General features: G+C 37.4%; 2 protein-coding genes across 2 annotated transcripts; one reads left to right on the plus strand and one right to left on the minus strand.

Annotated features, from left to right (window-relative positions):
* Positions 1 to 7,945: 7,945 nt before the first annotated feature.
* On the plus strand, positions 7,946 to 9,051 carry FOMMEDRAFT_30644 (uncharacterized protein; the record flags this gene model as incomplete). The annotated part of the gene is made up of 3 exons (XM_007269688.1): positions 7,946 to 8,153; positions 8,178 to 8,281; positions 8,341 to 9,051. 3 exons carry the CDS (start codon positions 7,946 to 7,948, stop codon positions 9,049 to 9,051), a joined length of 1,023 nt encoding a protein of 340 aa, XP_007269750.1.
* Positions 9,052 to 9,967: 916 nt separating this feature from the next.
* Positions 9,968 to 11,233, minus strand: FOMMEDRAFT_92578 (lipase; the record flags this gene model as incomplete). The annotated part of the gene is made up of 6 exons (XM_007269696.1): positions 9,968 to 10,077; positions 10,151 to 10,497; positions 10,554 to 10,667; positions 10,750 to 10,819; positions 10,916 to 10,960; positions 11,014 to 11,233. 6 exons carry the CDS (start codon positions 11,231 to 11,233, stop codon positions 9,968 to 9,970), a joined length of 906 nt encoding a protein of 301 aa, XP_007269758.1.
* Positions 11,234 to 12,071: the final 838 nt, after the last annotated feature.

The following is a 12,071-nucleotide window of genomic DNA, read 5'->3' on the forward strand; positions in this document are numbered from 1 at the left end:
CCCAGATCTGAACAATAAGCTCTAGTAGACAGTAAATATACTAGTTTGTGTATTAATAAGGCCTTTGTGTAGGAATACTATCTCCCTACTTAATGTGTTCTACTTCTAATCCTAGTATACAATACAGACAGAACTCTAAACTAGAATAGTCAGATTACTGAGTTTGTCTAACTACAGATGACCATTTAGGATTATAAGGAAAGTATTAAGTTTAGAGTTACTAACCTCAGAAAGACAGACATTTTTATTAGATTCAAATGGCTTAAGACTTACAACCCTACTATTAACTAGTTAGAGTAGACACTTGTATTCAATTAGTGTTCTGAGTCTTGTAACTATCTTACACTACTGTCCTGAGTAAATGTGGACACTCCTAATGTTACTAACAGTTCTAATAAAGGTGACTAGTTGTTCCTCTTTAACTAGGATGAATATGTAGACACATATTCTAGTTAAGGTAGAATAGAGTCAATCTAAAGAATGTCTGAGACAGAACCAGTCTAGAACCCTCTTAGAACAACTCTACTCTAGAACACACATAGACCTAGCCTGTCAGATTTTGTCTGAGAGTTCCCTAAAGTCTTTAGTAAAGAGGAATTCAACTAGCTTCCTAAATGTTACCTCTAAGACTATATAATTGAGTTGACTAAGAGTTTCTAACCTAAGGATTGTAAGGTCTATCTACTTAACAGAGATAAGTAGGAGGTGCTTAATGAGTTCCTTTAGGAAAATCTTCAGAACAGTCAGATCTAACCCTTAAAGTCCCTTATAGTCTCCCCTTTCTTCTTTGTCAAAAAGAAAGATAGAAAGCTCTGTCCAGTTCAGAATTATTGTTGTCTTAATAAGGGTACTATTAAAAACAAGTACCTACTCCCTCTAATTCAGGAGCTCATTAATAAGATGTATACATCTAGGGTTTTTACTAAGTTGGACATTTGATAAGGATACAATAATATTTGAATCTAAGACAGAGATGAGTAGAAGACTGTATTCTAAACTAATTGTAGATTGTACAAACTGACTGTAATGTTCTTTAGACTAACTAACTTGCTTACAACATTCTAGTCATTCATGAATCACATCCTTACAGATCTGATTGACTTGGAGCATGTTAGTATGTATCTAGACAACATTCTAATCTTTACCTAGACAGTTGAGTACTATTACTAACTAATCTGAGTAGTTCTATAGTAACTTTAAGATAATAAACTGTTTCTCTAAGAAGTAAAGTGTTCTTTTACACAGGAGTTAGTAGATTATCTAAGCTTTATAATTGGTGGAGGAGAGGTCTGTATAGATCCAGTAAAGGTAACTGTAGTTCAGAACTAGTTACAACCTTAGAACCTGAAACAGGTCTAAGCATTCCTTAAGTTTGTAAACTACTACTAATACTTTATTTAAAGCTTTAGTACCATTGTCTAGCCCCTTCATAATCTTACTAGCAAAAATGTTCCTTAGTAATAGGGTAATCAGTAACAGTCTGTGTTTGAGTCCCTTAAGTAGGCTATTACTAGTAAGCTTATATTAGTAGTTCTGACAGTTGTAAATAAGTTCTGAGTTAAAGCCAACTCTTTCAACTTTGTAAATAGAGTAGTACTGTCTCAGTTTATTGACAGAAAGTAGTGTCTGATAGTGTTCTGATCAGAATCCCTCTCTGTAACAGAACAGAACTACTCTATCTATAATAAGGAACTCCTTATAATTGTCTATTCTCTAGAGGAGTAGTGTTAATATCTTCTTAGTACTGTACAAAAGTTTGAGATTTAGAGTAATCACCTTAATCTCTAGTACTTTCAGGCACCTCAGAAGCTTAACTACTGTTAGGCCTACTAAATGTTAGAACTGTAAAACTATAACTTTGTACTAACCTACAAACCTGGAACACAAATAATGAAAGCTGATTTACTCTTAAGACAAGTAGGTTATAAAAGGAGGGAGAATGATAATAAAAATCTTGTTCTTCTAGACAATTCCTGTTTTGTATCTAAGACAATCTAAGAGATCCAACTCAAATCTGAGAATGTTAACTTTGTCACCTGTATATAGTAAGCTCTAAGACACACACAGGACTAGGTTGTAGTAAAGTAGTTAGAGAAGTAGGCTAGAGACTAGGAGGAGGATAAGGATAAATAGGTTTACTAGAAAGGCCAACTGTATGTTCTAAAGGATTAGAAGCTGTAGGAGGACATTGTTTAAGCTTATCACAATAATCTGACTGTAGAACATTCAGACTAACACAAAACACAGGAACTTATTACTTGGAACTACTAGTAGCTAGGAATACAGAGGGAAATTCTGAAGTATGTAACTAGTTATAATATGTGTTAACAGACTAAGGCCTACCAGACAAGGGTTTGAGCTCCCTTATATCTGTATTAGATTCTAAATCACTCTTAGGAAGAAGTCTTAGTAAACCTGATCAGTAAACTACCTGAGTCTTAGAGTTACAATACTATCTGTATAATTGTCAACCAATTTTCCAAGCAAGTCTACACAGTTCTAACTCAAACAAAACTCACTTCTGAAAGTATAGTGTGTATCTATCAGGATCATGTCTTCTGATTACACAGACTCTCTTAGAAGCTCATTCACAATTGTAAACTACAATTTGAGTTAAAATTCATGTAAGACTTATATGTACTTCTTAGAATTTAAGAGAACCCTTCTACTACATATTACTCACAGACTGATAGTTAAACTGAGTGAGTCAATTAGGAGATTGAGCTCTATCTCTAAATGTTTATCAATTATTAGTAGTTGGATTGGTCTGAATAGTTAGCTCTGACAGAATTTATACATAATAACTAGTAACACTCTATAACAGGACAGTCTCTGTTCTTCCTCAACTATGGGAGACATTCATACTAGGGGACAGTTCTGAACTAGAACAGTAGTTCTGAATCTATAATAGACTTTGTAGAACAGATACACAAGACTAGGGAGAATGTACAAGCTCTTTTAGAGAAGGTAGTATAAGTTATAAAGTAGAACTATAATTAGAAGAGATTCATAGCTAAGGATTACTAGTCTAGTAACAAAGTTATGTTAGAAGCTACTAATCTGACCATAGATTGTCTAATGAAGAAGTTGGACAATAAGTGCTTCAGACTCTTTATTATTAAAAAGAAGGTTAGTGTCTCTACTTACAAACTCTAACTTCTAATAATATAGAAGTACATACACTCAGTGTTTAACAAGGTTCTGTTGTCTTAGTACTATAATCTGAGTTTTCCTTTACAACAAAGACTCCTACTGTCTCTACTAGAACTCATCAGTTCTGAACTAGAATACAAAGTAGAGTATGTAGTAAATATTAAGTTAGTATACAGAAAGCTTAAGTTCCTTATTTACTAGAAAGGGTACTCAGTTGAAGAACACACTTGAGAACCTACTAAGAATCTTACTCATACTACTAAGACAATCCAAGACTTCTATTAACTTCATCCAGGTGCTCTGTACCAACTCTGCCTTACAGATTTCTAAACTCTACTGTTCTAACTTATACTTAAACTACTAACTAAGTCTAATATTCACTAATTAGGACAATTGGTTTTAAAGGGAGAGTAATGTTATGGTTCTCTACTCTTACACCTTTAGTTCTAAGGGTTCTACACCCTTCTGTACTAGAACTCAGAACCTCTGTCCTTTAAGAGTACTATCTATAAACTATATACAGACTAACTCTTACTACTACCCCTCCTTACTTTATCATTCTGTTCCTTTAACCACCCCTTCATTCTTTGTTTCTTTATCTTTAACCTTCCTTTCTTTCATTATTTGTAACTTACCATTCTCTGAGTACTCTTGTATAGTTTAGTATATATAAGTGTACAAGATTAGACTAGTCCTGTAGTCTTGATCTTGTCTACTCTAAGTAGTCCTATACTCTTAAGCTTACTCTATATACTCTACTCTTGTCTCACTCTCTCTCTCTGTCTGTTCTACAAGTTCTGACTATGTTCTAGTACTTACATTCTGTATTTCTGTTATGTAGGATAGTTGTAGCCTGGGTCCTCTTACTGAGCCTTTAGGTCCCCTTTATACTGTTACTAACATCTAAAGTCAAACACATACTCTAGTACTGTATTACTCAATTAAAGACAAGTCATTTAGAATGCTTGTATAGAGAGAGGATCTGGAAAGAGTATAGTGTTCAAAGTAAGGAGAATGGTAGAGAAAGACTAGGAGAAAACCTAAAGAGATAAAGGAAAATATTATACTTACTTATAGGAGAAATTACATAACTAGCTAAAAACTCTTTATACAAAGATAAAGGACTATTAAAGCTAGTAAAGAGTCAGAGCCATTACTCTAAAGCTTTATACTTGAGGAGGACTAGTACTAGTGTAAAGAAAAGGAACTGAGAGCTTTAAGGAGAAACTATAAGAAAGTAGTCTCCTTTATACACTTTACTTATACAGATAGGAAAGTAATAAAGTTATAAACATAAGGACTATATGAGAACAATATGAGGAATACATAAGGTAATCTAGAGCTTTAGTTGTAAGTTCTATGATTGAATACAGAAGTACAAAGATAAGGCTAGAAGTTAATAAGGATAATTGTCTCCTAAACTAAGTCTATTAAAGAAGGCTTAAGGAAAGATCTAGAATATTAGTTGTCAGTTCTAGAGTGTATAAAAGACAGTCTAGAACTTTGGTTGTAAGTTCTAGAGGTAGTACAGAAGCACAGCCTTTTATATTACAGAAGTTATAAGGAGTCATTAGAAGTTATAATACTCTACCTTATAAGAAAAAGTATTACAAACTAGTATACAGGAAGTACAGGTTGAGTCAGACAGAGTTATAAGAAGACTATAAGAACAATAGAAAGCTCTACTTTATAGGAAAAGTATTACACAGCTTACACAGTATAACTAGTTAGGAGGACTCATAAGGAGTTATTAGAAGTATAAGAGGAAGTATAGAAGACATAATAATACAGTAAAGGAGTCATTAGAAGATTAATCTAGAATATAAGAAGACACAAACTAGTATTAGAAGATTAATAGAAGACACAAACTAGTATAGTATACAGTCTAAAGGATTAGCCAGCTCTACTTTATAAGAACAACAGTAAAGAGAGTTACTAAATTTACTAGAGTAACATTACTCTAGCAAAAGGTATATAAGGAGGCTAGTTTGGCCCTCAAAAGATAGTTTTATCAACTTAAGTTACTTAGTACTTGAAAGTACTCTACTACCAACCTACTAGGCTACACTTGCAGCTTGACTAAAGCAGGACTCCTCTACCCTCTCACTCTACAAGTCTACAAGTCTTACCCTCTATACTCTATTCTATTACTATTCCTAAGAACTAGAACTAGTAAAGTGAGTATATCTTACAATATGTGTACTTGTTGACAGTGTCAATCATTTGTACTATTATAATATTAATAGTAGATGAGTAGTGTTTGCTTTCTCAATCCTTATAATGTTTGTCTGTAGTATGATCAGTTATTTATAATAACATTATCTCTGTAATATTATAGAGTAATTTAGTGATTAAATGTTACAGTAAGTGATACTCATTATAGTTTCAATGTTGCCTACATAGATTACATTATTACTAGGCTAATGATTATAGTCACTAAGACAATGATCATATAATGTCTGGGTTGTGTGTAGTACAGTAGATTGTGTGTTTGTAGTGTATCAATTTGTGTTTAGAATACTCAGACAGGTGTGTTGAGTTCTGCATTATAGTATGCTGTGTGCATGTATGTAATGTGTAGAACTGTATAGAGCATAGACTTGGTAGAGTGTAGATAAAGCATAGGTAGGGAGCACAAGGCTCATAACCTATTAAAAGGAGGTTATGAGAGAGGCTTAGAGGGATCACACAAAGAGGAGGGATAGTAGACTTGGCTTGCTCTCTTACAACTTGCTTCATTGTCTGTTGATTAGTTAGTCTATATATACTATGTAAGTATGTCTCGGATGTAAGATGTATGATGGAAGGTATTCCATCATTGCTTGTCATTACTTGTAATGTGTTTATATTATCTGAGACATACTCTCATGTAGTCTTGTCTTAACATCATTTTACTTTATTTTTTCTGGTATGAAAGACACTTTAAAAGTATATTTTTTACAACTTAGATCATGTAATTTGGTTAAGTATTAGTTGAGTTATGATAGATTTTGTATTTGAGTGTACTTAGTGTGACGAAAATCACAAATCACACGTGTGACAATATTTATGAAAACAACAGTAACAAATAAAATGTTGAACAAATACCACAATTGTGTACAGCACTAGATTAACTAAAGTATGCTAGGAGACAATTATAGTAAACATAATCTAATATATTACTTATATGCAGATTGTGTTACAATACACTATTCTTTACAAAAGAAAAAGCAAAGAACAATAGTCATAATATCTATAAATATTCATAACATTACAATTGTGACAATTCACAATAACATTATAATAAATAATATGAACACACATTAGTAACAATTTACAATGGATAATTATGTTAGCTATTGAAGAAATAACATGACAGATTGTATAGTTACTCAGGATGTATTAGAAACAATTCATTACAAAACACAATATTAATATATAAATATAAACAGTAGCATGAAGCAATACAAACATACAATACATTCATAATATAATACATATATGATGCACCTAGACACATAGCAAGCTGCCTGCAGCCAGATATAACATCTATGCAACACATATATGTTTGTATAAAACCTTATTAATCTCAGAATGAAGCAATCTGGCAAAAACAAATATTATTATTAATATTACAATATACAATCAATGCAAAGCTTCAATCTGAAGACACAAATCAGTTATTGCTGAATGCTGAACACATATATGAATGTAGACAAACACAGACAGTAATGATTAAAGAAGGATATTATTGTAACACCAAATATACATTTACTAGCATGATTCATTAGTTTCACAGCAAAGTAAAAGGAAATTACTAGAGTACTCAAACAAACTTAATAACAAACAATATGATTGAATAACAAACAATAAAACAAAACGAGCAATTGCATTTATGATTTAAATATGTGTATATATGTACCCATGCATGCTGACAAGATTCTGCAGGTCTCTGAAGCATTTACAAATTATTTAATAACATTTACAAATGATCTATTGTGATAACAATGCTGTTATTGAACAGTATACTACAAACAAACAAACTAATTGAATATATTTATTTAATATAACATTGGACAAACTTAACACAAAGTGGATAACATTTGGAACAGACAGAACACAGAATGGACAGTACATGGAACGGACAGTGCATTACTACAATGCTAATAATATTATTATTAACTACATCAAGTTATAAATGCATTACACAAATGAACAATTATACAATGCAGTTATAATGATTAAACTATCTATACATACTGTAAGCAAACATCTTACAAGTCTACTAAACCTAGTAAGAGTTTGAAGGGGAGTGTTAAGACAAGACTACACAAGACTATGTCTCAGATGATATAAACTACATTACAAGCAATGACAAGCAATGATGGAATACATTCTATCATACATTCTACATCTGAGACATACCTACATAGTATATATAGACTAACTAATCAACAGACGATGAAGCAGACGCCAGAGAGTGAGCTGAGTCCACTATCCCCCCTCTTCGTGTGATCCCTCTAAGCCTCTCACATAACCTCCTTCTAATACAAAGTATCACCTTTATCCTACAATTCCCATTGACTTCCTTCTAATAGTTTAGTAAAAAAGGGAAAATTCCGCATCAGAGCAAAGGATGTTTATGGAGCGGAGGGTGAATATGGGTCGCCAAATTATACTGTGCCGGAAATGTTGCTGCATCCCGATAAGCCGTATACAGAGGCAGTGGACATGTGGTCCCTGGGGTAGGTTCTATCGGTTCTATCGGTTCTATTTCATCTGATGTTTATCCTTACCTTTTCCAAGAGCAAATATGTATATTTTCCCGTCCGAAAACTTCCTTTATAATCACATTGCGATAGAGCTTGGGAAAGATCAAAAAAAAGTCACTCCTCAGGAAGCGGCACGCAAAGTAGTAGAAAGCCATAAGAATTTAGACAATGGCTCCAAGGGTTTGATTGACATACTCCTGAGTAAAGATCCGGAAGGACCATCATGGGTAAAGGAAATGACTCCTGATGGTAAGTCTTATCAGTCCTTTACAGGTAGTATAGATGTAGATTTTTCAACAGCAATCGATTTCATGCGCAAATGCCTAGAACCGGATCCAATCAAAAGAATGTCTGCGAAAAAGGCGCTTGACCACCCTGTAACCTCTCAATCCCGCTCGTATAATAGCTCGTATTATTAACACCAGACATTATCTAGTGGCTGAATATCAAAGGTGAAAAAGAGGGCGTCAGTTGGAACCACGATGCAAAAAAGGAGTTCAAAAGACTCGCAAAGGTGGTTGCGGATCCAGAGATACGTGAAAAATTGCAGAGTCAAAGCAGCCAACCTGGATCTCGACAGCAATCACATGGATCAACGTCAATTGGGACTGACCAACACCTACAGGGCCAGCCGGGGAATGTTGCCATACGACATCACACTGCTTCGCAGGCCTCCACAAATCGTACTAAAAGCAGAGTTCCGAGAAAATCACAGGCACATGGTACTGCAAAAGTCTCCCGCGTAGGAAAAGACCAGACGACTCCAACCGTTCGCACAACGAGCAGGGTTCTGAGTGAAGCAAAAGAACATAGGACTAAAAGCGGTCTGAGTACAGGAAAAGACCAGACAACTCCTGACTCTCGCACACCGACCAGGGTTCTGAGTGAAGCAAAAGCAAATAGGACTGAAAGTGGTGCGAGCGCAAGCAAAGTCAAGACGGCTCCTGTCGCTCGCATGTCGAGCAGAGTTCAGAGTGAAGTAAAGGGAGATAGTACAACTGTAAGACGGCCAAGCACAAAAAAGGACCAGCCAGGACAGGTTCATCATCGTGTTGCTAGTAGTAGTACGCCCAAGGCAAAATCCGAGAGTGTGATGAAGGGGGCAGAGGCAACGCGCTCGAGGAATAATAGTCAAGTTGCTAAATGAGAGATGGTGGTTCAGGGAAGCGTGGACTTACAAGTTTAAGTCGAGATTAAATAATTTTGATCTGCTACAGTAGAATGTAAATTGTTATTTTGAATCCATTGTCAATAGAAAGTTAATTATTAAACACAAATGTTCTGATGAAGAGCGATAGTAATTGCTTATACTTATGGATAATTAAATATACCCTGAGAACGTACATACGACTCGGACATATCTTTTCATAAGGGCGACGCCAGATGTTCGTTGTACACTCACTGCTAACACTAGTACTTGCTCCACTTCTGGGAGCGTATGCTTGAATGGACAATTTACGATCCGATCATCTGTTCCATTGGGTTTCACCCATGAAATAGGTGTAAGGCAGCTCAGTACCTACAATGCCGAGACGATTCTGCGAAAGACCCTCAGCAAGATCTTCCGTCAGAAGCCGGGATCAAGTGTATGCCGTCCCACTGCCTCAAAAAGTCCTCATTGATTGTACCCCCCGGCAGTTGTTGCAGACGAGCCTGCATAGCAAGACTCAAAGAAAAAAGGTGGTTCATTACCACATGCTAGAACACCATGACTTTTTTGATAGAAGTATGTCCCATGACAGAAAGACCGACATTTCATAATACTGCACGTTGTTACGAGTCGTGGTCTTGCTTCAGTACCCGGATCTCCACCGTGATTAGCAATCCGTCGACTTATATTGTACGACTATTATTGCTTTCACGCCACAGTCTGACAGAGAACTAATAACAATGGTGTATAACGCCGCGTGGCAAAACCCGAGTGCTGAAACCAAAAAAAGGCGATAATGCATCTTGAGAAAAGTCCAGAATAAGATCTAAAAAGGCCATATATAAATTTAAAAAACGAACAAAAACCTCGATTATTCCAAGATGGAACTACGAAGTTAGTGACCAACATTTGTTCAGCAACCCATCGTAACGACATCATAAGGACCATCATGATTAGAGATCTCTCCTTCGAAAATATTCGGCACGGCTCCGGTGCTGCACTCGTCGGAATCGTTATCCTGACCTTCAATAGTTGTAAGCATCACATTATTTATGCCAAAATAGACATGCATCAAGAAGAAACGGTTGATGTTCACCTGGACATGCCTTCCACTCTTCTGAGTCCTGGATATGAACTTCACCCTGCGGGTGTTGAAATTCCAAGAACCTACCAGGAACAGTTGGAATAGGATCTTGCTTATTCGTTACATGCGTGAGGTCGGTGACATGAGAATCAACATAGTCTGCGAAGGCTTGGTTCCCGACGCGTGGTAGACCGTAACCAACGTACTTGTACTTCGTGCCGGAAGGCAAGTGCAGTGGCAAGAAAACCGAGTCGAGCAGCGCTTGCGCTGCACCAAGAGAATGTCCAACCATCGTCACACTTGCATCGGGGTGAGCAGAAAGAGTGGTCTGCACAGCAGATAGCACATCCGGTGCCACTCTGAGAAGTGACATTCGATCATTATTCTATATAATGATGTAGAAAAACATGCGAACCGGGCATGGGAGTCTGCAAATCCATCGTGGACCTGGATCGAATCGTCTATACCCGGAAACAGATCTGGATCAAGATTAACCTTCACAATGTCGGCATCGGTCAAAAGTGGGATACTATCAAGTTAAGAACAAGACATCGGAGAGATTAATTTTGAGCATCGCCAACCAGATAGTTTCATTGAGTTAACACACGTACATCTTGTCTGGATCGGTGCCCTGATGCGCAACGACAACAGAATTGAGCGCAGGATCGAATCCTACATACCCTGGATTAGTCAAGGGCAATTATATCAACGTTAGAAATCTGATTTCGCTGAACATGCAAGCAATGCACTGACAGAACTGATCGACAACTCCATCACCTCCTGATGCGGTAGGCTCAAATCCGGGATTTGCATCGCAGTTTGCTAGGTCTTAGTTGAGGCAAGGCAGTTCGTGGGGAGATAATTCCTGTTCATACCTCCACAGCTCCAGTTCCTCGTTACGCTCGGGTTACAATATGCCGCACTGGCGAAGAATGAGAACGGCCTGAACGTAGAGATCTGGTCTGTCGAAAGCGTAGTGATCGACTCGCGTCTCAGGAAGTCGGGCCCAGCTCCAGAAGAATAGATGGGCGTTGCATGAGCCAGAGAGAAAACTGCAAATGCAGCGACGAGAATTGAAAATAGGAGTCGGACCATGGCAAATCAGCACATCAGCTCGAAGCAAAGAGCGTAGAATCTATCTAGACGAAAGACAAGAAAGCAGGGTGCCAGACCACTGACGGAGAACAGGGAGAAGAAGGAGAAGGGGGCGACAAAGCGGCACCTCGGGGACCTGAGCGCTGGCCTCAGCATGGCCTCAGCGAACTGGTTTTAAATAATCCAAGGAGGTAGCCAGGGCAGGTCTGAACAAGCGATTTCAGTTGAAGATTGACTGATCCCACCGTGGCGGGTGTCCTTGGATTGCAACAGCAGCATGTGCATCACCAGGGTTGACGAAGCATGGGTTGCAGGAGAAGACATCTTCGTGATCAGACACCGCACAGCCGTAGGAAGCGTCGTAACCTGGTAACAAGCTGTTCATATCGAAGAAAAGTAACCGAATCAGCAGCCAGAAATACATCCATCAAGAAGTCAAAGTACATATGATCCTTTGCCGATGACATGAGAGCTGCTTTGACTTTGAGTGGTAAAAGGCCGCATGAAAGAGCATCGACTGGTTCAACTGAGGAGGTGACGGGAGCTACATAACTTCCAATAGGCGAACGCGTTTTCTTCACACGCGTCGCCAAAATCGAGCCGATGCCGACAACCATGGATCAAATTGATCCGGTCATCGCTTGCAAAGATTCAAAAAGCATGCGCGGTGCACACCACTGCACAGAGCGAAAGTCTTCTTAAATTCGCATTTGCCCTGGAGACAAGCCAGCAGTTATCAACGCAACGTGCCAGGTCATCCAGGTGCCTGCACAGCGCACACATGGTACGCGATTTGTTTACTACAAGCCGAGTTGTGACAAGACGTCTATGACTCTAT

This window comes from Fomitiporia mediterranea (genome assembly GCF_000271605.1).
Source record: "Fomitiporia mediterranea MF3/22 unplaced genomic scaffold FOMMEscaffold_10, whole genome shotgun sequence".
Lineage (NCBI taxonomy): Eukaryota > Fungi > Basidiomycota > Agaricomycetes > Hymenochaetales > Hymenochaetaceae > Fomitiporia > Fomitiporia mediterranea.